The 27874-nt window shown below is 34.8% G+C and overlaps 2 protein-coding genes across 3 annotated transcripts in view; one reads left to right on the forward strand and one right to left on the reverse strand.

The window, feature by feature from the left end:
* Positions 1-27874, forward strand: part of LOC103922933 (chromosome unknown open reading frame, human CXorf40B) — a 700660-nt gene that overhangs the window by 633669 nt on the left and 39117 nt on the right. The window lies entirely within an intron of this gene.
* On the reverse strand, positions 67-27874 carry FMR1 (fragile X mental retardation 1). Of its 2 annotated transcripts, XM_009331113.1 has the most exons (16): positions 27790-27874; positions 25813-25865; positions 24673-24766; positions 23555-23626; positions 23128-23276; positions 21913-22006; positions 21707-21823; positions 16851-17021; positions 16673-16751; positions 13660-13769; positions 12243-12407; positions 10154-10240; positions 6786-6981; positions 5290-5469; positions 3831-3913; positions 67-2025 (listed from the first exon to the last, which is right to left on the reverse strand). In XM_009331113.1, the coding sequence occupies exons 1-16, from the start codon at positions 27808-27810 to the stop codon at positions 1864-1866; spliced, it is 1833 nt and encodes a 610-aa protein (XP_009329388.1). In that variant the 5' UTR covers positions 27811-27874; the 3' UTR covers positions 67-1863. The 2 variants fall into 2 exon arrangements, with proteins under 2 accessions (XP_009329388.1, XP_009329395.1); XM_009331120.1 differs by lacking the exon at positions 12243-12407.

Raw genomic sequence — 27874 nt, forward strand, 5'->3', positions numbered from 1 at the left:
GTACTTTCTCTACTTTAAGTTGAGATTTTTAAAAGCAATCATTTATAAGGATTGCATCAACATCAGTTAGCAGAGGAAGATCAAACTTTATTGAAACTGCTTGCATACAAAATATATTGCACTATAACCAAACAAATGTCAACATAAAATCCAATCTGTTGTAGCTAATATGTACAGAGAATATTGCCCAAGAGCAGTTACATTACAAGGTCAGTCTACCTTGGTTAATTATCTACAGTATTTTAAACCAAACAGCTTACAGATGATGTGTGCAAGGTACCAATTTCTGTTTTCAAATACTATACATTCCCAAAATAAATAACTAGAAATCAACATTAATGTTTGGCAATACTTTTTAAGACATTTTTATATTTGTTAAATCATGTGCAGTTCGTTGCCATTTTTAGTATGCTCACCTGTATGCAAGGAAAAAAAAATATGAAAAAAGCAAAGAAACAAAACTCACAAAATACATCAGAGGCAAGGTCAAGTTTGTACAATTCTGTACATAAACAGTGGCTCTCCTTCTGGAGTAATCTGAATAAAAATGGATTAAAATGAAGGTCCTTATACAGTTTTGCCCAGTAAGTTTAATGTGTGATCAGAAATAAAAGAAAGCACAGCTCCTCCCACCACTTCCCACCCTTCCCTGGTGTACAACTGTACTTTGGATCAAATTCTGTGACACCTTCAAACTGGCTGGTAATTCAGACATTACACCTCAAAATATGATGAATTTTTGTCCTACCTCCAATCTCTCTGACTACTATATCTGTACTTTCCAGGGCATTACACGTGGTGATTTTCTTCCTACCTCTCCTGAGATAGTCCTCGAATTAAAATAAGCAATTCAAAATGTTTTGGGAGGATGAAAAACATCAGCGCTTTAAACTGGTCATCTGGCCAAACAGCAGGCACACATTACTAGCTTTTGAACACGTTACACTTGTTCCCTCAGTAACAATGAGTTTTTTTAGTTTTCCACAATGGAAAGGTTTTTTTTAATTTTTTTTTTTTAAAAAAAAGCTTCTGTACTGCCTACAAAGGAAAAAATTACACCCCTTTTTCAATAACACTATTTGCCAAATCTTCAGTGCAAAATAAATTTCCTATTCTTATAACTGCCTAACTCAATGTTTATGTAAGGAAAAAATTATGGAAAGCATGCACTTGTCTATAAAGTACTAACGTCTGACAAGGATTGCTACATATATTTTACATTTAGTGTTACCAACTCATCTTCCCTGATTTCTGCATCCAAATATAATATTCCTACCTGCCAAGATATAAAAAAGGCACAGATCATACAACTTTTTTGCTAATGAAAATGACAATTGTTACATCACACATGTTTCAGGGTCCACTAAAACATTGAAAAAGGTGGACCAGAATGTGAACTGACACAGGACATAAAACGACATAGCATTTCATGAAGAACTTGTAAGTTAGATTGAAAACAGAAGCCAATTTGATTACTGCAAACACTATTTATTCTGAAAATTGAAATTGAGCAGTGAATTTGACCCGATGTGTTAAAATGGTACAACTGAACAGAAAGTTTACCAATGCACAGCTCAGTATTTTTAAAACAAACAAAAAAGAATCTTTCATTGTTTGAACTGCAATATGTACTTGAAAGCGATTTTCGGAAATTCAGATATTTTTATGCAAATATTTGAATAACTTCTTATTCTGAAAACAACTGCATACTGTTGATGTTAAAAAAGGCTAACAGAGAACATATGTTCATTTCATGCCCTGCGCCATCTTGCCTACTATTTGTCTTTGGCCTAACAAGTTTCTCTAACATGGAATAGGAATTACTGAAACAGTATAGGAAATATGACTTCAGAATTATGCAGTTTAGGGTACTCCATTCACCAGCGGCTGTTGACCATCTGCGCTGTCCGTTTTCTCTTTCTTCTGATTACGTTCTTTACCCGTGCGCAGCCGACTACCTTCACTGGAGGTATTCTGTAATGTTTTAGTGTGGACACTCCTTTCATTATTGCAGTCAATTCTGATCTGGAACAAGTCAGAGTTATATAAAGCATTCTCTTCCTTTCATCCACCCCTTATGCATTCGCTACCTTAGCAGCCTGGGAGGAGCACTATTTATTAAATAGTCAGAAGACACAAATAGTACCACACCCTTATGGCTTTGTTAAATGTATCCAGCTGAAATGGAGAGTGTGTGAATTCTTTTCTGTTCAAAAATGGTTGTGACCTAAAAAAACAAAACCAAAAAACCTCCCATCTACCTAGCCTTGAAAACTAAAAAAAAAATTTTTCCAGTGTGCTTGTGCAAGAGAAAGTTGAAGAACTAATAGCAGATGGAACTTTAGAACATCATGTCACTTTCAATAGTTCAACTTTCTACTTGTCGTATACAAACTTTTTTTGAAAAAAATGAACACAAAAGCTGCCATGACATGATACTAACGCTCAAAAAAAAAAAATCAACTCAGCCACCTTTGGAATCTGAAAAAAGTTTAATTTAATCCACCAAAAAGACTTCTGTGGCCTTTTTAAGTGGTCATAAATTTCAAAAAAGCATTTTGAAAGCAAATTTTTTATGCTGGTAAAGAGGGTAAGCCCTTATTCCTTGAAGCATTACAAAATTTTTACAACTTGATCAAGTCAGGTTTCAACGATATGCAAGTACTTATTTTCATATAGAATATCATCTCATCCAAATCTCAGAGCAACAGAAAAAAATCATGACTTGTTGATAAGTGCCTTAGTTTCTTTTCCAGCACCGCAATTCACCACTGTCTACTTCAAACTTTGTAAGTTAATTACTGATTAACTGTAAAAGTTGCATGGCCATAAAAAATTTTTTTGGCATGTTAATTGTTTACATTTCAGATGCATATTCAGGTACTACACCTTCAAGTTCAGCACTCCCACTTGGAAAACTAAGCATTTGGTCACTTGTTCCATTTCCGCCCCACCCCCTCCTTTCTTAAACAGGCTTTCTAAAACCAAACCAAGAGTCATCTCAATCCCCCGTCAGAACCATGACTCCTGGTAACACCACACAGAAGGTGGCAGCTTGCAGCTGCTCATTATTTCTTCCTCCCAACATAACTCATCCTATGCGGTAAGAGATGGAAGAAGGTTTGCATGTTATCATTTGAAGCAAGAACAGTTTCCATGGGGGGGAAACTTAAAATATGTACATAAAATATCAGCCTGAATAACTTTATGCAACAAAAGATATTTGAAAAAACTGTAGAAATATCTTTATAAAAGGCTATAAAAATATTTAAGGTTGTAAATATTTCAATATATGACTTGAACAGTTTCTTGATGTGCATTTTTAACTTACTTTCTAGATTGCATAGCCTTCAATTGCAAATGTTTCATTTAGTAGTGAAGGTAGTTTCTGAAGTTTAATCTTTCTTACTCTGAAGATTCTGGCTACAACACACTCTCTCTTTTTATATAAACCGTTAAGGATTCTCCTCCCTCAGGTATATAGGCGACAGACAACAATACACAATGCAGCAAGAAAGAAAAGCTAGAAACAAAAAGCTAGTAAGAACAAAGACTGAAATCAAGCTGGTTAGTAAATCCTTGGGACTCGTGATCAGAGCTCTAACCAAAGGGAGAACTAAGCTAACATTACGAAGTTGCATCTTTACACAACTTGACAGATTGAGATTCCTGCGTATATGTTACAAAATGACACAGAACTCTTGTATATCTGATTAGGGGATAAGGAACCACATGGCTACTGTGTTGCTTACAGTTTTGAAGACTCTAATGTCAGTATATGACACTTAGCAATCTTAAACAGTGCAGAGTTCCAATAAGAGAAAAATTACCTCAAGAGATCCATCTGCTGTTCTCCCTTTTGTATCTCTTGAGTTACGCTGACGGTTATCTGTTCGTGACTGTTCATCATTTCCTGTAAGAAGAATTAATCAACTAAGTTGTTTGACAAGGACATACAATCTTCTTTTACTTAAAATTTATGCAGGCATAATAGGGAATTACTTCAAGATTTTCATGCTAAAGAACATTAAACAAATATTCTTAATAACATATAACAACAGTACTTAAACTACAGGCCAAGAATCACTAAAGAAAATGTTCTCAGGTGTTAGTCAAAGTAGACAAAACCACAGCGTTTAAAACCACCACAGTTTAAAAGAGACTGTCTACTGACTGAAGAAAAAACACCTCTCAAAATGATTAATCATAGGAGAGAAGTACACAGTTAACTTTAGTAAGGTTTAACATGTTCACATTTTTTCTAATGGCTTATGAGCTTTCCAAATTCTGCATTACCTTTTTTCAAAAAAAACTTATTAAATTAAGCAATACCCATACTTTGAAAAAAACATTTCAAGAAATAAACAGAGTTGTAGACAAAAATATTTAAACAAATAGATATAATGAAATATCACATTATAAAATACATGTATTTAACTTAGATAAGTTCTCCCATCTTACTTTTGCCTGGTCCTTTCCATTGAACACATAAATTACAACCTTATATAATCCTGTTGCATGGAAATCAAATACAAGTAGATGGGAATACGGATAGTTGAGTAAGATAGATTATAAAAGGTTTTTCTATGTCCACTGACAAACTAGAACTTGATTCCTTGACCTCCACGTGTGATGGCACTGCCCACAAACTTGAGTCAAGATGCATATTAGGAAAGCAAATGATTTAGAATGCTATCCCAATTTATTTGTATAGGGAAGAGAGGCTTTATATAACTTATGAAGAGACACTGGGATGGAATGCCTCCTTAGCAATTCTGCAGATGACACCAAACTGTGGGAAGTGGTTTGATACACTGGAAGTCAGGGCTGCTAATCACAAGGACCTCAATGCACTGAAGGAATGGGCTGACAGAAAACTCATTAGCTTTAAAGATGAATCCAAAGTCCCACAGCTTCAACACGATAACCCCATGCAATAGCACATGCTGTGGACTGACTGTGTACGCAGCAGCTTCACACAAAAGGAGCTGTCTGGGTGGAAAACAACTTGCAAGAGCACACATGTCTTTTTCAACAATGACAGCTGATGGAATAATGGGTTGTATTAGTAGGAGTGTGGCCAGCAGCTCAAAAGAAGGGATTATTCCCCTCTGCTCAACATTCAACACATCTGAAATAAAATATTCAATTTAAGAGACTAACAAAGTAGAGAGAATTCAGGAGAGGGCCACCAGGCTGGAGCAGATGACAAAACAAGAGGCTGACAGAAGTGAGTTTGCTTAAGGATTCCAACACTGACTTCTCTTCCAAAATTAAGCCTACATTTACCTTTGAATCCTCCGCGACCCCTCCCTCCTTGCCCTCTTGCACCACCTCCACGTCTTCGCCCATCTCCTCTACGAAGGTAGTTGTCTCGCTCCTCTTCTGCTGGGGCTGCTGACCAATCACTAAGTTCATCTCTGTGATCAGATTCTGTTTCAGAAGCATTTGATGCTTCAGAATTAGTTCCTATCAAGAGGATAAAAAAAAATCCAAACACGCCAGTGTAGCTTAGCATGAAAATACTATAGTAGAATGAAAACAGTATATATTTAAAAATTTTCTTCTTTTTAGTTTTTAATAAACGATTCTGGGATTTTTTGCCTCCCAACCTCTGTAACATACATAATACAGAAATGTGTATAATATACATTACTTCTTCAAAAAGACAAGACAGACATAAATAGAAGTTAGAAGTGCGTTTAAGGTTAAATAATTGTGTTACATGTTTATAGTTACTTGGTGTTATCAGCCTATCGATATATTATTTAATCTACTATGTAAATGTACCAAGTCTAGTAAAACATAAGAAATCTGATAGACTAGCCTTTCTTTCATATTTCTAAAACTGAAAGTTCTGAATATAACCTGTCCTGTCTCCCCTCACCACTGCAACTCCTCTAAGAAAAAATTCCATCATGAAACAGCCTGTAACACGCACTAGAAAAGCAGAGAACAAAGTTAGAATGCTAGAAATGTATCAAATCCAAAGCAACTGGCCATTACAATTTTTCCAGTTAACAGATCACTTTTACTGATAAAAGCTGGTTCTTTTGAATTTTTTTCCCCCTATAACCCTGTTATTAGGCAAGTGAGCTCACATCTTCTAAAAATATTAAAAGGGCTTCAGCACAAAAACATTAATTTTGTATTACATAGAACGTAAGCTAAGACTGTCTTATCAAGCTTATACTACAGGCCTTTCAGTCAGGACAAACACCAGCTGACCTACATTATGGATAATGAAGTAAAAGATTTCTCTGAAGCAGCACAATCCTGAAAACTATTCATTAATGAATTATACAAGGTTTTAAAGAGGAACACTATGTTTTGGTGACTATGCTCTTGTAGTAAAAACATAAAAGTTCAATTTAATATGAGGAAAATAGCTTTTCTGCAAATTGAGCTACACAGTATTTTCACTTATAAATATTTATATTAAGATAGCCTCTTACAGGCTCAAATGAAAACTGAGGCTTTATTATCAGGAATTGTTCAAAATAAAGTAACAATCCTTGCCCTAAAGAGTTCATAATGTAGAAGACATAAGCCTGCTGTAAAAGACAGGAACTGCATGACAATAAGTTTAGATTATATATAAGCACTACGTTTTACTTCAGAATATTTTCTAACAGCATAAAGCTCTAGATAATCTTGAAATATTAATACTCAATATTAACTGAATTTCTGTTTTAATAGCTCTGTTTCCAAGTCCAGTCTTTTTCAAGAAATCAAAAGACCAGCAGGCCACTCTTAAAACTGTAAATGTACTTCTAGTTACCTACCTGAAGCATAGCCTGGACCACGTCTGCTATGCCCTCTGTTTCTATAAGGTCGACTACCGCGTCCAAGTCCTGGCCCGTCGTCAGTCATGTACCCTTTTTCCTTATCTGTACGATTTGGTGGTGGCCTAGAAGTAGCTCCAATCTGTCGAAGCTGCTCATCAATTTGCAATCTTTCCAAACGCAGCTGGTCCACTTCCTACACAAACACAAGCATAGCAAGTCATATGTAACCACTATCTAATCATCTGAATGTACAGACATGCAGTTTTCAGAAATAAAAAGCACTTAAGTATTGCAACTAATAATCTATTTAATAATTAAATAGTAACTCAGCTTTGAGAATAATTTGTTTACCAAAAAAACCTTTCAAATGTTCAAATCTGTTTGTTACCAATACAATTCTCCCTGTGGCACAGTTGGCAAGTTTAGGTTTGCTTAAAATAGATATATCAAGAAAAAGCACTCAGATCAACTCTTTTCAGGAGATATAATTAACTATACTTCAGTATTAAATTTGAGATCTTTACCCTTAAGGAAGTTAAACATTCTTTAAACAGAGAAATTAACATTCCTTTATTTTTGAACATAGTAATATCATCCATTTATAGCATTCCAACAATGGCGTAATTTAAACTTTTTAGATTCCAGCACAAGCTTCTTGCACTGTTGCACATCACAAGTATCAAAGTTATTAAACAATGATGATGTAATAGTATTGTTTAATAAAAAGGGCTAGAGGTTACACTGCTGTTAAATTCCGCTTAATTATAATGAATAATATCAGGGAAGTGAGGAAGCATAAAAGTATAGAGAGCAAAGTGCTGTAACTCAGGCATAGAAAGACAGCCAGCACACAGAATTCTTATCACACATAACCACTAGAAGAGATAAACACAAACAATAATTATCTACAGCGACACATATTCAGAATACTTTTGTCAGTTTGAGATGTTGTCTAGCTAACATCAAAAAGTGGCAACCACTTTTTTTTTTTTTAAAATCAGGGAGAAAGCTATTTGTGAAAGTTTCAGTGTGATATTGGAAGAGACCTCTGGAGGTCACCTAGTCCAGCTAGGACTTTGACAGGATCCTTCGGCACTCAGGGGTGCAATCCCATCAGGTCCCACTGACTTGTGTATATCCCTTCCCTCCCCCCAGATGTTCCCTAACTCAATCTTCCTTTAGGAAGGGTAAGTCACCATTGCTCCAGACTCTCCCATTGGTTTCAGGGGCCTGGTATTCCTTAGGACAAATCTTATCAATAAAAAAACCAAAGTGAAGACGACATTCAGTACCTCATCCTTTTCCTTTGTGACCAAGTTCCCTACTCCATTCAGCAGCAGGCCTGTGTTTTCTGTAGCATTCCTTTTGCTGCCAATATACCTGTAAAAGCCCTTCTTGCTGCCCTCCACATCCCTTGCCATATTCAACTCCAGATGAACTTTGGCTTTCCCAAACTCATCCCTGCACACTCAGATTGTGTCTTTATATTCCTCCTGTGCCACCCGTCCTTATTTCCACCCCTTGTATGCTTCCTTTTTATATTTGAATTTTGCCAGAAGCTCCTTGTTCATCCATGCAGGCCTCCTGTTACTTTTGTGAGACTGCCTGCATATCAAGATGGACTATTCTTGAGCTTGGAGAAGGCGATTCTTTAAATATCAGCCAGTTTTTCTGGACCCGTTTTCTTTCCAGGAATGCATCCCATGGGATTCTTCCAAGCAGATTCCTTAACAGGCCAAAGTCCATTCTCCTCAAGTTTGGGGCTGTGATCCTGGTATTAGTCTTTCTCCTTCCTCTCAGGATCCTGAAACTTCACTACGTAACAGTCACTTCAGCCAAGTCTGGTTTCTTCTTTTATAGAGAAATTCACTACTTTGAGTTGATATATTACATTTGATGTTGATGCCCCATCGTGTATCTTTTACAAAAAGTTTCCTTAATAAACTTTGCCTGGAGGCATAGAAACACAGAAAATCTTAAAGGAACAAGACAGTTCCACTTCTTGTCAGTGAACTGGAGAACATTATTCTGAAACTGAACCATAAGGCAACAGGCCACTAACATAACATTTTGTGTGTGCGTGTGTTAAATGGGATGAGAAGGCCGAGATCAAAACCTCCAAGATAGGAATCCATCCTCTAGTGGTTATACAGACTGATGAACACTGTTGCATGTGCCCTTCTGTTGAGAAAGGTTAGGAGGACAGTACTAAGAGAAAGTGACCCTAATTGACAATGAACTGAAGAATCTAAAAAAATTGCTGGGCTATTAAGCACTTTCCACTCACATGCCAGTACCCATTTAAGTACTGTACTGACTCACGTGCAAGTACCCATCTAAGGCAGCCAAAGAAGTTAAACCAGAAATATCTCCTGAAATAATAGTGAATGCAAGAAAGGAGCTTGATTTTTAGTGGTAGTTTTCATGTGGTCCTTCTCTGCCTCACTACCTGATAGCTGCAGAGCTGCTGTATCTCGTCTCTGCTCCAAAACACTGATAAATCCAAGTGCTCCACAAGCAGGATTAAAATGTACAGTTATTGAGTAGGTAAGGGAACAAAAGTAATTTCTTCTTCTAACTCCTCTGATACCTGTACTGAGAAGTTTCTTTTAGCTATGTACAGAAATTTTAGCATTCTAGAAAATTCAGTGATAGCTACTGCACAGACTGGACATGTATCAAATTATGAATGGTCTGGAGGTTTCAAGAGATGCAAGAATATATTTAATTAAATGAACTCAAAGCAGTCATTACTGTTAGCATCTGGCCCTGCCATCAAAGATTGAGCATCTGGCCATAATAGCTATAAGCAAAAGTAACTATAAGCAATGATGTGGGATTTTTTTGCTCCCTATACAAAAGACAAGCAGCACTGCAGAGTACTGGAGAAGTTATGGAGCCAAGAGGCAAACACAACATATAAAGCTGAATTGCCTACAAAACATCCTCAAGTATGAAATGTCAATTAACTACAGAAAAAGAAGTTTAGGATTTTAGAATGAAATGCCCACTGTATACAAGATCTCTGCATAGAATGCTGCTTGCTTTGCAGTTGCATGAGGGTCTGACTATTCCTTGCAGATTAAGTTGTCAGCATTTTTTGAGATACAGGGTTTTTTATTTTTTCTTATTCCTTTGTATTTTGCATTCTGAAAAAAAATTGTTTTTCACCTCATCCTTCAGATAAATGATTCTTTTAATAAAATATGGCTTTTACAAGAAGCCTTTTTAGACTGAAAACCTGTTATAACACCAATTTTTCAACAGCCTTTGGGGGTCAAACAGATTTTGATCATCACCTCATTGCTACCATCGTAAGTATTGATAGAAAAGTTTCAGTGGTAAAGCAGGACCATTTTCCTCACCTTTAAATAATTAAGATGATAATCCAGAAGAACAGTTGCATTAGTGATGCTATCCTTGGTTCCCACAAACACAAATGGTACCATTCCCTAAAACACAGTAACAGTAGTCTTATGGTTATTGATTGGTTCTCTTCAGCGTTTGATGCCTAAACATATTACTTTAAAACTTGAAAACATTTTTTACAACATGGATAAGCGTAAGTTAAAAAATAAATGAGACAATAGTATATTTAAATTTTGATGTTGACTAGATCACATAGACTAATTCCCTTTATGCAAAGAGCTTTTTTTTTTTAATAAGAAAATTTAGATTGTATGCATCACGATGCTAACATTTATTTTCCTGAACAAGTTAAAAAGTCAATCCAAAACACTTCAGGTTTACTCCCTGCAAAATTAATATCATCTTTGCTGATCACGTCTACTCTCTCACACCAGGTTCTTTTAGGCTACATGTCAGTAAAGAAACTTTTGATCTTTTAAAAAAAGTAAATCAAATTAACATCGTGTCATAAAACACAACTTGATCCTTCTTGAGGGTCTCTCAATTTGTAAAAGGCAAACAAAAAATATTCAAGAAATAAAGTTAGTACTTCAGGTAATGACTGCTACCTTGTATTTCTTTTACCTTTCAAGCATTTTGTTTAAGCAATTCAACAAATACCTGAAAAACGTAAATACCTGGAAATTCTAATGCCTGAAATTATGACTCTTGGAGATAAAATATCTAAAGACTAAACTTAGGCAGCCAAAGCAGGCTAAGAAATCTACCTAAAAGGGCTCCCCTGAGTGCTGAAAACAACTAAACTTTAGCAGATACAAGGATAATTTCCACACCAAAACTCCTGACACTAAAATAGGTCTATGCAGCATTTCAGAGGTGTGACTGCAGCCCACACAGACCCAATGAGCTAACTTTAAACTACTTGACTCTTGTACCAGCTGCAGCCTCACCACGGCAGTATAAGCTTCACTGTGGACTGCAGAAATCAACCTGAAAGTCTCAAACACTCAGCTGCTGAAACCTATGTCATTGCAGACCCAGAGCTTGGCTACACCTACTGAATTAATTTAAATTTTGTTTTTGTATCTCATCATGACCTCTAAAGACAACTTTGATTTTTACTGTACACATACCCTTTACAGGACTGCATTCCAAATGAGGGTTTTTTTTGCAAAAGTGAAGTGAAAAAATAACACATGCACAGTATGCTGAGGTTCCTAAGAGTGGCAAGTCTATAATTTGTCTCTGCTTTTTGGATTTTTTTTTCTTTTTTTTTTCTTTTACATACTAATAACTTTTGTTAAATCTTACACATTTGCTTTAAATAACAAGGAAAAAAATTACATAACCCTCTAATCCTAAGAAACCTTAGCACTAACTTTCACGAGCGTTAGCAATCCTTTAGCGACAGGCATTGTTGACTGAAATGTTTTATTATCTGGGGTATTTTAAGTTTCATAAATAACCTGATAAAGAGCTATGAAATATCTACTAAACTGGCATTAACTTGCACATACTATCAATTATTAGAAGATCACAAGACAACTGACTTAAAAAGGCATTTAAGGAAACGGCTTGTTGTTGCTTTTAGCAGTGGATTGTAGGTATAGCAATGCCAACTACTAAGAATACAAGCTGGTAACAATGTCAAGCAATTTTAGCCATACAAAAGCATCAAAGTGCTTATTTATGGAACCTTATTTCTGTCTTCAAAGCAAAAGTACCAATCTTCAACTTAGTTTCTGTGGTGAATACTGAGCAGACCTTATGCGTGTAAGAAGTTTAGAGATAAAAATAATATATACTACTATAACAAACAGTACCTATCTAATTTTAAAAAGATGAAAAGCCTGAAGATCCTGTTATAAAATTATGGGAGTTATGAAATTGCACCTGAAATGTATGGGGAGTATTCTAACATCTCAGTCATAAGAAAAAGAACCCAATGCTGTATTAAAATTTAAATCTGAACTACTGTTCTTTATTAAAAGAAGGGCTGTAGTATCCAAGTACACACATAGGAGAATTAATGCACATTTACTTCAAAGATGAAACACAAATAAACTTACAAGAACTAACTCTTACCTGCCAAGATTTGATCTCGGGTTTCTGTGTTGCTCCTGGTATGACACAACTAACACGTGAAGCAGTGTAAGCAATGCCAGTGTTAGCAATGTCATTAACAGGTAAAACAGAAGTATGAATGCAGGCTTGGCAGGCGAGAAAAGCTTTCAAGTTAATCTTTAAAAGCTGCATTTTGGAGTGAAGAACATCAACAAATAAGCTTTTTCAAGCCAGAACAAAAAAAAGAAAACCTGACATACTAATTGCAGCCATGACTAGTCACTTTTACCCTTCTATTATTCTGTAGGCTGACACATTAAAAATGTTGAAAGTTTTAGCTTGCAGCAATAATAGCATCCTCTTGCTTATTAAGCTAGTTCAAGAATTTTATGCTGCAAGAATTTATCATTAGAAATGAAATATGACATAGCAGTGAATCCTTTAAATCTCAACATTGACTATTTTACCTTTTCAGATAGATGTAAAACTAGTAAAGTAGTAAAAAACCCACCTTACTTATTTGCTTAGCCACCATTTTCAGAAAGATGGAAATTGGATTGTGGGTCTTCAGTAATAGTTTTGCAGTGATAATACAAAAGATGAAATAACTACTCAAGCAAGAACCTAAGCGTTCCAGAAATGTATTTCATATCTTATTCAAAGTAGCAAAGGTTCCTTACCTGGTACATATTTAGATTTCCAGGTAAATTAAAGACAGTTCAGTTTTCTTTAAGCACATTTCGCATTTGAAATTGCAGGTAATTTTTTTGCATTGACCTGTTAAAAGCTTCATGCCTGAAGATTTCCTTGCAAACCTGCAACTTTTCTGTTCAACACAGCCCCACATAAAAGCACCTCAAATTATGAAGTTCAAGACTTCATTAAGGCCCTTTATGGGGCTGATAGCCTCCCCGTGCAAACCTGGAGTATCACATTGTTCATGCTTATTTTTTCTTCAGGTTACAATTTACAGGCTAATGTGAATTTAAGTAATATATAAAAAAAGAGAGGTTTATACATAAAGCACAAGATTTCATTACAATATAAGAAATTACTAATAAAAATTTAAACCAGGTAAAACCCTAAGAGATCAAACTCAAAGCAAATTAATGAATAAAACCAGTAAGTTTCACATATACTGATTTACAGCTTAGCAAGTGCTGGGAAACAGCGTCACTGCTTCTAACAGGAATAAAATGAAATCTCTAAGAAGGTGCATCACAAAAAATTTCATAAAGCATTTTTCAACACAGATAAGTCAAATTTATATAAAAATGCCCCTCAGCATTAATGGGGAAATATAGATTCCAACAGAAAACACACACATTAATCAAAACTATCTTACCACTAGAAGATACAGGGAAGAATTCATTTTATCACTGGGTAGAATATAACCACCAATTAACACATACAGAAATCACATTAACTGAAAACATACCTCTTCTTGTGGAATATTTTTATCATTTTCAGCCTCAATTCTCACTCTTACAACACCAGATTTGTCCACTATCTCCTGAATCAGTTTTCCATTTTTTCCTATTACTTTTCCTACAGAAAGAACATACAGAACATTCCACCTTTAGGGTTTTCCCCCAAACCTGACAGTATTACTATACTCTAATTAAACAAAAGTATTCAGTACCAGTGCAAGAACTTGTCAAAAATGACTTAATACTCCACAACAAAGATTTAGTTAACGAGCCATGAACTAAAATGTCTAAGTAAGCTTGGGGCATTAACTTGGTAATGTTCCAAAGCAACCACTGCAGCATACAGGGAGAGGGGTACTTTATTATGAAAATTTGTTAGAGTATAGTTTCCTTCTTTTTCAAAGCTCCTATAAGAGAACAAAGGAAATTCAATCACAAATGCCTTACCTTTGTATAAAATTATTTGAAATTACACATCTTGATTACAGAAATATTCAGTATCTTGCATGCTTATTTGGCTTTGCTTTGGTAGGTTTAAAATGACATTGCTGGTTACATTTAAAAAAAAAACCAAACAAACAAAACAAAAAACCCTTTTACAATGCCCTAACACTTGCTGTAACTACCTTTTGAGTAGAGAACAAAGCAAAACTCTTAGTTCACTCACAAAAATTTTAGTTGATGAAGTTTTCTGATACTACCGAAGGTACTGTTTGAGCCAGTATGTAAAATTCTCTTCTCTGAAACTGAGCTTTTTTTTTTTTTAAGAGATATTTGAGAATAGTTTATAATTCATTAAAAAGTCAAAGATAAAAATGGAAATAAATTATACTCTAATGCCAGTAATGCATACATTTATCTTAGGAACCAGACATTCTCATTTGAGACAATGAAAATTAAAATTTTAGGTCTCTCCAACCTAAGCAAAATAACTTGTTGTCTGACAATTGACAGGAAAACTGAGCTGCTGGGGAGGTAATGAGGAAGGGCCATATCCTTCAATCATAGCATTAAAGAAAAGCTTAAAAGACTGATATAAAAGATGTTTTCTGCATGTAACAAATAAAGATTTTCTATTTTTTTTTCTTAACAAAACTGCTGGAAAACTTGCAATGTAACCTTTTTCACAGGCACATCACTGAAATAAAGGCAAAAAATACTGAGTGCATGACAGCTATTGTTTTGCTGATACAATTAATCCATGAAGAACAAATTAAAACCCACTTTTAATCACACGGGACATTGTTTCTAGTGTTCAAAGCTAAATAAATTTTCATTTTTGTGTTTCAATTTTTCTACTATGAATTTTTAAATCCTACATATTTGTAGAAAACATGACAAAAGATGGACAATAAGTTCTTCCTTGATGACAAAAGCTGGTCTGAGAGTCAAAAGCTTCTTCTGAGTACTATATTCCATTACACATCACTAGCAAATATAACAGCAGCTTACTAATAAATGTAAAAAAGCCTTGGTAGTAATTTTAAAAAGGCAAGTAAACCAAAAAAGAAAAAAGAAAAAAGAAGAGAACGAACCTCACAATGGTTATCCCATTGTAGGGACATCTTTTTAAATATCTATTTAAATATCTTTTTAAATATCTTGTCCCCATCTTTTTAAATATTTGTTTTTAGTTAGAATTCAGCAACATACATAAAAATCTTTAAAAATAATTAAGGACTGCATGCATATATTTTTAACCTATGTTTCAGGTTATAAATTTCCATACAGCCTTTAAAAAAGCAACATCTTGAGTGGTTTTTTTTGTTTGGTTTGAAGTTTTTTAAAGGATAATTAAGTAGAAAATGCCAGATGCTTGCATTTTCTTTAGATAAAAAAATTCAGGATATCAACAATGTAGTAAAAGGAAAAAAGCCTTCTGCCTTTTTAAAGCAAATTATATAGTTTTCTGGCAAATTATTAGAAATTTAAAAGGGCAAATTATCAAACATAGCTTATTTTGGATATAACACATCATTCAGCCAATTTTATTCTAAAGGATCCAGGCCAAGAAGCAGAGTAGAAATGAAAAACTGCCAAAACAGAAATAATTGCAAAGATCTAAGCAGAAAACAAAACCAAAGAAATTAAAACCTCAAGTTAAAATAATGTTGGCAGCTTATCATTCTTACTTATTACCAGTAGAATCAGGAGGGAGTGGGGAAGGGAAAACTACTGTTTTTAAATCAGTTTCAAAGTTGAGGTGCCACATTTGTAAGTACTAGTCCCATTGCAGAATTTCATACGGCTTCAACACCAGCTGTCATACACTGCTTAACAACTCACTAAAGTATTTGCTTCTAGAGGTATGTTAGACCATATTGTATTTTCCCTGTTCTTTTCTTATCTACTGAATTAAGCCGTGTATTTTTATGTTGCTTTGTAGCGTCAAAAGCTCATTAAAAGATTTTCCCCCACACACAAGGGCTGCGTGCATTCTTGAGGACTTTTTTTAGGGTGTTTGATAATGGAAATGTATTAGATTGCCTTTGGGGTATTTTCGTGATCATTGGGTACGTTCAGTTTATCCCGGAGTGCTACTTCTAAACAAACTGTATTTCAGATGTAAAAGGACAGGAAAAAAGACAAATACAAGTCAAAGAAATTATTCAAAATATACTAGGAAAATATGAGACTGCAAATTCATCGGTTGTATAGCTGAACTAATCTCTGGACATCTTTAGAGGAACTCATTTAATTCTTTGGCTCAATCCAGAAGCTATTCTACCTTGTATTTAAACATCAGCAGATTGCTTCTAGTTTAAGAACCACAACCCTGAACCACAAACCAGGAGGTAATTTCTTACAATGTACTGAAGATAAATGTGTCTGTAAAAATTCTGCATGGAGCTGGAAAACAAAACAGAAAAGCCCTGATCCCAAAAACTTTGTATCACCTAGAACCCTTTCACAAAGAAAATTTCTTCAATTTTACCCTGCCACCCTTCTAAAAGTAAAAAAACAGTTCTCAGAAGGCATTTTTCCTTACTATCACACAGTTAGCCTCCAGAATTGACATACCTACTAAATTTCTTGGTACTTGTATGACATCTTCAGCAAATTCAAGGTAACTTCTTGCCTTTTTCACTGCATCCTGATCCTAAAATAGATAGATGTATGAGAGAAACGAGATCCATTTTCCCAAGGTTTTGGGGGTATTTTTTTGTTTTTTTTGGAAAGGCTAAAGAAGGGAACTTACCTCTCCATAAATATGGAATGTGCAAGTATCTTCATCAAGATCAATAGCAGTCACTCCAGGGACTTTTCTGGCTTGCTGAATATTAGCACCATGAGTGCCAATGGCCAAACCCATTAGGTCTTCGCGTACAACAAACTGTTCATGAAATCGTGATGCAAGTTGTCTAGAACTCTGAAGAAAATTATGTTAGCTTACTTTGATTTTTAGTACACCGGAGAGAGAATTCAACATAAATTTAGAGCCGATTCTTTAATCGGGTACTTAGCCTACTTTTTAATCAATCCTTTTAATGCACTTATTTTCACTTCAAAAACACTGAAGAGTCTAGCCTCTAGTTGTGTTGGCACCTTTATATTTTGAATTACCACAGAATATCTACAGCTATCAAGTGTTACTAGGTAAGACAGCATTCATGTAGGTTAGTAAAATAGGAGCTGTGTTGATAATTAAAGCAAACCCTATGATGTCTGAGAAAAAAACTGCACCCATTTCAACAGGTAGAGGGAAACAGCAATAACTCAATCACTGGACACAAAAATTATATAGAAAACAGAGTAACTATGGGTATCTACTGCACTTAAAAAATAAAATGAAGAATCTGTGCCTAAGCAAGACAACACAAAATTAAGTTATAACTGCAATACATTGCTTGAATACAGAGAACAAATATGTTAAGAATTTCATCCAGGAATCACATTTCTACCAAGACAGAAGGGTCAATCTGAGAACTTGAGATTGTCACATGCTATCAAGACAAAATTCCTTGCTTCAGCAGGGCAGTAACAATGACTGAAGACTATACTATTAACATGACTTTCAATCACATGTTTGAGGCTCAGTTACTCTCGAATTAAACACCTGGTTACTCTTTTCCAACTCTCATCACCTTAGCATGCAACTGCTATGGTGTAACCAAACAATACAAAATGGCTTACAGAATCTTAATGAGGACCTCCTATATGAAATAAGATACCAAGAAAGAAAAAGAAAAACCAACAAAAACCTAACCAACTTCTGGATCTAGAAGAGGATTTTCAAGATAACTGAAAAAGTATCCCTAGAAACCTGGATAAAGCTTGCAAAAAGAATATACAAAACAGGGAAAAACAAACAAACTGTAACTCCAACGACCATAGTAAACAGTTTCTTAAAGCAGCCCTGAGCTTCCAGAAGAACTATGTCAGCAAGCTCTGATTTGATGCACAAGTATGCATACACACGCCCATATGTAAAATACAGGTTCAATATTTTCTTAATCGTATAAAGCTTCAACCACACAGCAAGCACATAGAAGAGAGCTGGGAACAGAAGGAAGCTTTTGAGAAGTATCTTGTAGCACACTGTGGAGTTGGATGGCGCTGAAAATACTCAAATGTGCAGGAAACCTAGTTTTCATCAACACCCATACAATTCTGCATTGATATGAACAGCCTCTGTCAATCCCAGGTGGCTCAGATTATTAGGATGAACAGACCTCATGAGTGCAAGGAAAAACACTTGGAAAATGCTGAATTGCATGCAGTTCAGAACCTGTCAAGCAAGTGGGGAAAAAAGATAAGTGGACACATTTAAAAAAAAAAGTTTAAAAAGACTAAAACAATGACTGATAAACTTCTCCTACACAGCCTCTTCATACTTTCAAAAAACAGTTTTCTTATAAGATGCTTGTGCTATATGAAGCAGGAAGATCACTAAGTTTGGTCACCCTGAGAACTAAAAGAAACATACGGAGAGAAATCAGTAAGATATAAACATAAAGAACAAAATATATATTGTTTATGATAAATAACTTGTTATACATTTAAAGGAAGTTATAGTACTTAAATCTACAGAGAAGAGCAAATATAAAATATGTTAAAAAGTCTTTATTTACCACAGTGAGTAAAATTCCTACATAAAAACGTGGACACTATCCACAAGTGTCTGAGCATAACAGAACACAGGAAAGTAACAATAGCTTAATGCATCAAGGGAAGACAGAGAATTTCCAACTGTGATTATCTATTAAGTAAAATGGAAAGTGTGTTTTGCAAGGAAGAAAAAAGATAAAGCTGCATATTATCTTTCCAGAGCCAAGATATATAATCCTATATATGTTTCTGCATTGCAATCAAAGCTGTAACTACTGTGAAGACATATACAAGCACACTTTAAATTAGCAGTTTAACCTCAGCAACATGAGACCCTACAGAGGTTGAGGAAACATCAAGAAAGTGCCCACAGTAAGCCCTACTCTGTCCCAGCTAAACTGCTATTGTTATCTGACCTGCTCCTGCTTAAAGCTGTTGATAAATATCCTGTGCTAAATCACTGTCACAGAGAATTGGCTACAGCAGATAGTGGTATAAGTATCCAAGTATCATGAAATCCTTCATATACTCGGGGAGCTCTATCAAGCATTTTATTAACTAGATTACAGACAACTCAGAAAGCAAACATTATTTTAAATGCTCAGAGATCTACATTCTAACAGATAATCCAAATGCCGATTTACTAGTTGACATCTGTTATAGACCACCACATGAGAGTAAAGAACAGGATCATCAAGTCAATGATCAGTTGTTAACACAACTATCTACGATATGTAGAAAAGGTGAAGCTACATCATCATTGGCAACCTTGGCTATGACAGTCAAACTGCAGTTATATTGCTTGTACTAAAATATCATTAGCTTTTCTGTAAGTTATGTAATATAAGATGTATTTTATTTAAACATAATTCTGTATTCTACTTCCCTCCAATAAATTAGTAAGAAACAACTATGCAAATAATGTATTAATACCTACTTAGAGGCCATGACTGAATTGCATTTAGATAGAATAAAATACAAACCAGAAAAGCAAAAGTACACTTGTAAATTCAGGTTTTTTAGTATGTCAAAATAACAACTAAGCCACACCTACTGGGAAATAATGCAAACAAAAAATAATTGGTTGTTTTACTTGATGCTCTAAAAGCCACATTTGAGAAGTACAACCATGCAAGTCAAGAAGCTAATATGCGGAAAAGAAGGTACAAGATACAACAGCTGGAAAGAAAAAAAACAAAAGAAGCTGGTCTAGTAATTATGGCTCAGAAAGCAGAGAAGGTAAAACTACTACAAGAAAAAAAGTGGCAGACATTTAAAGTTCAGCGAGTATAAGACCTAGAAAAGAGTTTACTTGATGGAAACAATCAACTATTAATAATAATAATGCAGTAAAGCCCAAAGCATTCACTACATATTTCTTCTGCAAATGGACATGTGCAGTCTGTTTGTATGTCAGTATCTCAACAAAAATCATGAGTATGATTTTTACTATCTGAAGCTTTTCTTTTCAGGTTTGGTTGAAATTGATTTTATATTATAAGCACAGGAAACAAATGCCAACATGAAAAATACCAGCCAACTTTTGTCATACAAATTGTAACTATATATATTTATCTTGCAACAACCTTCACTTAAGTACTGCTCAGGTAGAAACTGAAGTCCGATAATGGTTTTCTAGAGAGAACCAAATCAAGTTCTCAAGTCCTTCACAGCAATGAAAAGGTTCAGCCTTACAATGACAGCAAGTATCCAAGATCAGTTTGGGAAAGGAATCAATGACAACAGCTGTTGGTGCATGCATTTGTGGGGGCATGTAAAGAGCATTAGCTCTAAAGAAGCTGTTGTTGTTCCCACCTCCAAAATAATACTTTGCACTTGAAGAGGTGAACTGCCCACACAATTGTCAGTTCTGGAGGAAGACAGAGAAGAACGGAGTACTGAAGAGCTACAGTGGGGTGCTCAAGAAGGAACACCAATGAAAAGAAACCGGTCCTTTCTCGGTCTTGAGAAAAATCAAGACCCAAACAAACTTGGATTACAGCTCTGAAATATAGAAATTGAGAGACTGAAAAGAGCACAGAAGAGAGAACTTCTTGTAACAGTGAGTACCCCTACTGGATACAAGAGGCCTGAACTACTGCACCACGTCCCACTTCAAGCTAATACCAAATAGATGTAACCCTTGGGTTGGGGGGGAATGAAACCTGGCTCTGAAGTAACAGAGCTGGTATACACCCATGTAAAACTGCATTACAATAGCTCGAGTGGTACTTTTAGTTCTCAACAGTGAATCTAAAGAAGTTTTCAGAAATGTTGCTATTTTTTCTGATTTGTAGATAGGAGAAAAACCATGAAGAAATGTTAATTCTACTGTATAAAGATCCCCTTATTTCCTAGCCTACTCTTTTTTTTCTTCCCATGGACAAGTATGAGTCAAGCTTCTTGCCAGTCAACACCCACTCTCCAGTCACAGGAATATCAGAAGCTGTATCTGCTGTAAGATGATTTCCTAACATTTTATCTATAGACAAACCCATCCCTTCGTACGTCCTACCACATCAGTCTCAACCCTTCCATCTCTCATTTTCACTGAGGTGTTTTGCAAGATCCAGTTCTAGTCCATCTCAGATCATGCCACATTCATTCCCATCTATTTTTAAAAACAGTAATTCAAAGCAATCGAATATGTGGCACTAGTCGTGCAACAATGGCTAATTATTTTATGCTTCAAACTATGAAAGAAATACATGTATATATGTGTGTGTATATATATTTGTATTTAATCCCACACCTGAATAAAATGGGATTGGATAAAGATGAGTCTTTGCAAGAACAGGCCCTTTAAGCGTAAACTTCTTTGTTGGGTTACATCTCCATCTGCCTCTTTTTAACACCAAGAATAGTATCAGTACATAATAATTACTTTCATCCCAGTGCAAGTCCTACCAGCTAACAAACACACAATGTTTTTTTGTTGGGTTTTTTTTTTTGTTTTTGGTTTTTTTTTTTTTACTCAACTTACTTCAGGGAAAACAAACAACATACCTCCAGCTGTTTGCTAGCTTCTTCATTTCTCAGTATCAGGGATAACTTGGTACGAAGACTTCGAAAGTGCATATCAATCAGCATATTTGCCCGCTTTGTTGTTACATCATTGATTGACTAAATTATTAATAAAGAAAGCACAGTGGTTTATACATGAATTTTGAAACAAACCACTGCCAATGGTATGGTTAGACATTTGTACTTACCAAAATAATAAGCTGGTGGTTTTCAGAATCGTATGTTACAGAAAAAGCTCCAACTGCCTTTTTGAAGTCCTTATGTGCAGATTCTTTGGCACACCTAGGAATAAAAACGCTACAAAGTTAAAAATAATAACTGCTGCATTTACGGTTCACAGCCAAAAAGATTAATTTCTTAATACAAAGAATCTAAATAAATATATCCAAGTTCTCCCTTTTAATGCAGGTGTTATTTTATTCTGTTATCATCATTTATTTTACTCATTTTTCTTTCATTTGTTTTCACATGAGTAGAATTAGAAATATTTCAGAAGTTTTCTGTATGTACATCTATGAAACAACAAACCAGTTAAGTAAAACTACATTAAAAAGCTATAATCGTTACAATCAGGAAGTCCAAAATTTCAAACACACCATGAACCAGTATGATGCGTGACTTCACTGTAACCACTGCAGCATTCTAATGACCTTATGCTCATCTCATGCTGTATTTTGCTTCTCCAGGCTTCTTCTGTCCTCTCACTACTTAGTGAACTTGTGTACTGTAACATTAACTTCAGAAATTCTTAGTTTAACCTGAATTTATAGCTTATTCCACATTGTGGCATGTATCTCAAAAAAGCAGAGAGTGATCTGAAGCTAAAAAACGGTAGTCAGTATTAATCTGAGTTTTAGAGCTATATTTACATGAGAATGACATGTCCGTGTTCTAGGAGTAAACTAGCTGTTTCTGTATCATACTATGGGAGGTTTGATTATTGCACAACTGTTCCCACAGCCATCATCAAAACACCTTATGCCCTACAATATAAGGCAGTGTTTTCTTTCGTCATTAAATACCAACTTGCATAGATTGTCAGATACTCTATCAATGAAAGAGTGACCACTTGAAAATGACCAATAAAGTTGACAAAGAATGGATTCAGATTAATCTGTGCACATCACTGAAATGCTGTAAGAATTAAAATCTTAATCTATACTGCACACAAACCTTAAAACCTTGACAAAAATATTTCTTCCTCCGGGAGTAAACTGCATTTCAAAAGTCATCTTTTCTATTTCTGAAGTATGAACATGTCCACAATTGTATTTTCTACATTCTTATATGAAAATTTTAGAAGTTAATTTACAGCAGTAAAAAGCATTTTTATTCCTTCTTGTCTCAGGCTCAAGAAGTTACCCACATTTTGAAACAAGTTATGAAGAAACGCTTGTACTTACATTTGCCTTAAATCTTCTGGAACTGCCAGTTTGATTTTATGAAAAGTATCTTTTGTTGCGGGTTTATTGGGGTTCACAGATCTCAAACGCTCAATTGTGACAATTTCATTGTATGTAGCATCACAGGCTGCGTACTCTATTACGTAGAACTGATATAAAAATAATAAAATCATCCAAGCCACACATTTTATGACAAGAGTGAGCATTACGCTTAAGTGACAGGCACTTTTGTTAACTGTACAAGTCAAATTTGAACTTTTCAGGTTGAGATTAATCGTAATTGCAACAGTCCTACTCAAGAAGCTCTTTGAAAATGAAGAGGGATAAGGTAAAAACACCGTGCATATCAATATAAAAAAACCCAACATAAGAAAAATAAAGTACAAATAAATATAAAAAATATATATGTATATATGCATATTCCTACCTCACCCTTTATCATTCTCACTTTAGCCAACCACCAACAGCAGGGTTCTTTTTCATTTGCCCTGGAATAAACCTAAACAAAATACCTATATTAGATATCTGTAGCATTCTTAAAAGACATCATAGAAGCTGACACTAACCAATATGATCAGGAACTCTGCTATAGGAACAAAATCCAGCAAAATATATTGGTCCATAAAGTCTCTAATCTAAGCACTACATAGGAAGCATGTAACAGCTGAAATGTCTATTGCAAATACAGGTAGGATATAAAATTACATATGTAAGATTGTACAGATAAATAATTTTGTGCCCAATCTACTGGCATTAGTTGCTTCAGTCTTGCATACAGTCAGAAAAGAGATAATTCAGCCTTTTAACACCTGTTAATATTTAATCAACAATATTGCTAATTGCACGTAGGTCTGATGAGGTCCTACCAGTGGGTGGAAGGGAGAGGACACATATCTGCACTTCTTTAGCACATATACGATATTGGCCACATTCAAGCCAAATAAGTTTTGCCATTTTCTTATCTTTCAAATCAAAATAAACTTAAAATAGCATACAAGCAAAATGTAAATCTTGAAAGTTCTTTCTTTAAAGTAATTCTAAAAATCAATTTTATAATTTTATAAAATAAGGAAGCTTTAGGAATGTGTTACGTTAAAGACAGCCTCTCTACATATACATAAGTATTTACATATACACATGTATTTGTATATTTTATGTACACACATATAATGGAAATTATCTCGTTCAGCTTAAAGTTTTGGTATTATAGACATTATTAACTTACAGCTGAAGAACTACAGTCCAGCATCTATTTCTAGATTAATTCAGTTCTGATAAAGAACTGATCTGTAATCAAAGAAACACTGATCACGTTTGTAAATCAGCATGGAGGTCATGGTACATGGAATTCCAAAACAGCCGTATGGTTTACAACTGTCCAAATCTCTTTTTGATGACATGCTTGACATTGTGTTTTATGTAGTACTTGGAATCAAAAAAGGTGACAGCATATAACATGGAAGCAAGCCTTCCACTGGCTTGGCTGACATTTTTCATCCTGAGTTCTCCCACTTCTCAAAACAAACGTTAATGGAGCATACATACCTCTACTTCATCGCTTTCATTTATATCTTTATTATAGCCTGCAGGTGGTGGAAACCTCACATCATGGAATGGTATTTGTCTTTCTGGTTGCCAGCTAGAAATAAAAACACGGTGAACGGCCTAAACATTTTCACTTTCTTTGTAAAGAGAAATCAGAAATATTTTCAATCCATTAATCTTACAGTTTTAAATTTTGTGGAGCTTTTATTAATATGTATTAAAGGTAATGTGATCCAATGTATACATGATAAGAAGAAACACACCTAAGTGACCATTAGGCATCTTAAATGAATCTCTGATGCTACCTGCACTGTTTTGAAATCTTCCAGCAGCGGTTTTTACTCTATTTACAGTTATAGGTTTTAACCTCAACATTAGAAACACAGGTTAAAAAACGTTACGTAACACGCTTGGACACTTCCTTCAAAACAAGCCTGTTTCTTCTTTTTCTTTGGTTCTACTATAGATTATAAAAACTTCATAAGGATTCTGTCTGAATACAGTTTTAATTTTCAGTTTCTTTAACAGAGATTGGATAAAGTGAGCATGACAAGAAAAGATGATTTTTAAAGAAACTAGAAAACAATTTCCAAAATACAACAGATGATGCCATAACAAAGATTCTCAGGAAAAAGTATATAGCAGTGTGTTATTTCCTTCCTGAAGGAAATGAAACCTGAACTAAATGGTATAATGGAAGGTTAACTTTTTATGCCCTTAAATAATGGGAAAGAAACATCTTTTCATTTCTAGCTTAGAAAACTGGTATTTATCACTTATCTATAAAAGAAATTTTGTAATTATGTAATCTGCTAAATCTAAAATAAGACATTCACGTGAGAAAGAGGCAGTCATGGTAGCACTGCTGACTTACTCAAACATGGGTTGTCACCATGTAAATTCAATAACATGCTTATCTTGCCAACAAAACTCACGTTACTATAGTTTTGTAAACAATTAAAAGCATTTATACAGAAATGTCACAACATAATAAATACCAAGCATAATTCTAAAACATGCTAGCAGCAAGCTTGTAGTATCTAAAAGATGCTACTCTACATTATTAAGTTATATTTAGGTTAATCAAATGCAAGGTTGATACTCTATCACTTATAGGTGTAACATCAGCAATACACTTACTTGTTTTCAAATGCAACTGTTATAGAATCTTCATGCACATCCTTTACAAATGCCTGTGTAGAAAAAAAGGAATAATTATGGTCTGCTTATTGATATTTTAAAAAATAATTTTAAACCTGTGTAACACCTTCCTTTCACACATACTGATGAAACTCAAAATTTAAGTATGCTTTCAAGTTCAGCCTTTTTAATTTTGCAGTAGACTTACATAAAACGCATACTGAAAGCTGATAACCTCCTTGGGTTCATAACTGCCAGAGTATTGATACACAGACAGAATGCCCGAACTAGACATACATTCTTCCTACTTTTTAGAAGTAATGGGAGAGGTTACTAAGAAATGACAAGATCATTCTGAATAGTTTTATAACTAAAGTTTATAACAATTTATAACTGTTTGATTTTATAATCACATTTTGTGTATTTTGACACAAAAATGTGATTATGAAATCAAAAAGAAATTAAACCATGTCAGTAATCCTAAAAAAAAAAAATCCTGTCTCTTCTCTCTTTTACCTCAAAGTAAGTTTGAATATCGCACTAGCAAAACTCATCTATATCCATTTCAGCAGTTTCCCCCTTATTTACTTTATCACACTTCCGTAGCGTACAAACCTAAGATAAATACCCTGCAGCCTTCCTTCAGTTTTCTTCTGGGGGATGGATGGCAGTTGTGCTAAGTCTCCCATGCAACCACAAAGCAGAGTACAGAACTAAGATTCAGCACAGAGAGGGCTTTTCCTGCCTTATGCTACTCAACTGACTGACCTTTGATCAATTTTCAGCTTTAAGCCCGAACATCCCCCGATCTACAGAACAGCAAGATCAATACTCAAAGAACTTTGGGATTTACCAATGAAAATATTTTTCATAGCACCAAATAACGGAGGTCATGGGGCAACCAGGGATGAAAAGAAAAAAAAAAAAAAAGAATAACTGGGGGTTTTTTCTTTCTTTTTAAAAAGATCTCTACGAACTTCTGAAACAGATAAATATTGGTGAAGTGCTGAGTATTCCACTAATATTTGTCCATATATAGTATATCCTTGCAAGGCAGGTAGATAAAAGGCCATGAGCAAGGCTGAGTATAGAAGTTTGTTCTACCAATGGAGATCCGTCCTAGTAGATAGAAAAATTCTCAGTAAATTGAAAATAATTCAGCAGTAACTACCGCTTCTGAAGAAGAGCTAATGAACTGTAGAACGTTTTATTCTCCTCGCATTTCAAGTTTCCAAGACAAGAACAGCTCTTATCTCTTAAAAGAATGTAAGAGTTTCTTTCTCACACGGAATCTAAATGGTTTTAAAAAATTCTTCTGGTATTTTTCCTTTATAAAGTATTCCAAAGTATTTCCCGAGTTGCAGCAGTATCTCAGCATCAAACAAGAGCAATACCTGATAACTGATACAGAGCTCCAAGAACTGGTTACACTAAAATTAAGCAGTACATGTGCACAAGTGTCATTACTCAGAGGCATTCAGTACAAGAAAGAAGTGCAATGCTCAGTTAATAATCTGAAAATAACTAATGCCATCTTGACTAGAAGTCAAAGCAAAGCCACAATGACAGTAGCAAAAAATGGTTTCATACCTCTCAATACTGTAAGAATAAGGTTACCGGAAAGTTTATTATTGCTATAATCCAAAGGAGATTTAAAGCAGTCTCTAACAGTATTTACATAATTACATATTTCAAAATTCCAAGATATTCCTCCCATGGGGATTACAAGCACAGTTCATATTTTTTAACGACATGATACAAAACAGATTTAAGACCACATCTCAGGATCACGTTGATAGTAGTACAGAAATGCTATTTACAGAAAGAGGCAACAGAACTCCCAGTTGATCATTATGGATACCGAACATTTATCTAATGTTTCATATTGCTGTGTCTTCTGTAAGAAAATTCCAGAACTGGATATGCACTTGACAAATACTATGGTAGTTCTGACTCATTTCACGTTACACACATCACCTTCAAGGGCTCCACCCACATTTCTTCCAATGTTTGTCATGTGCAGTTCTGAAGCACCTATTCTTATAGATGTAGCAGAAATGGA

The sequence above is a fragment of the Pygoscelis adeliae genome, unplaced genomic scaffold (assembly GCF_000699105.1).
Source record: "Pygoscelis adeliae isolate BGI_AS28 unplaced genomic scaffold, ASM69910v1 Scaffold100, whole genome shotgun sequence".
Lineage (NCBI taxonomy): Eukaryota > Metazoa > Chordata > Aves > Sphenisciformes > Spheniscidae > Pygoscelis > Pygoscelis adeliae.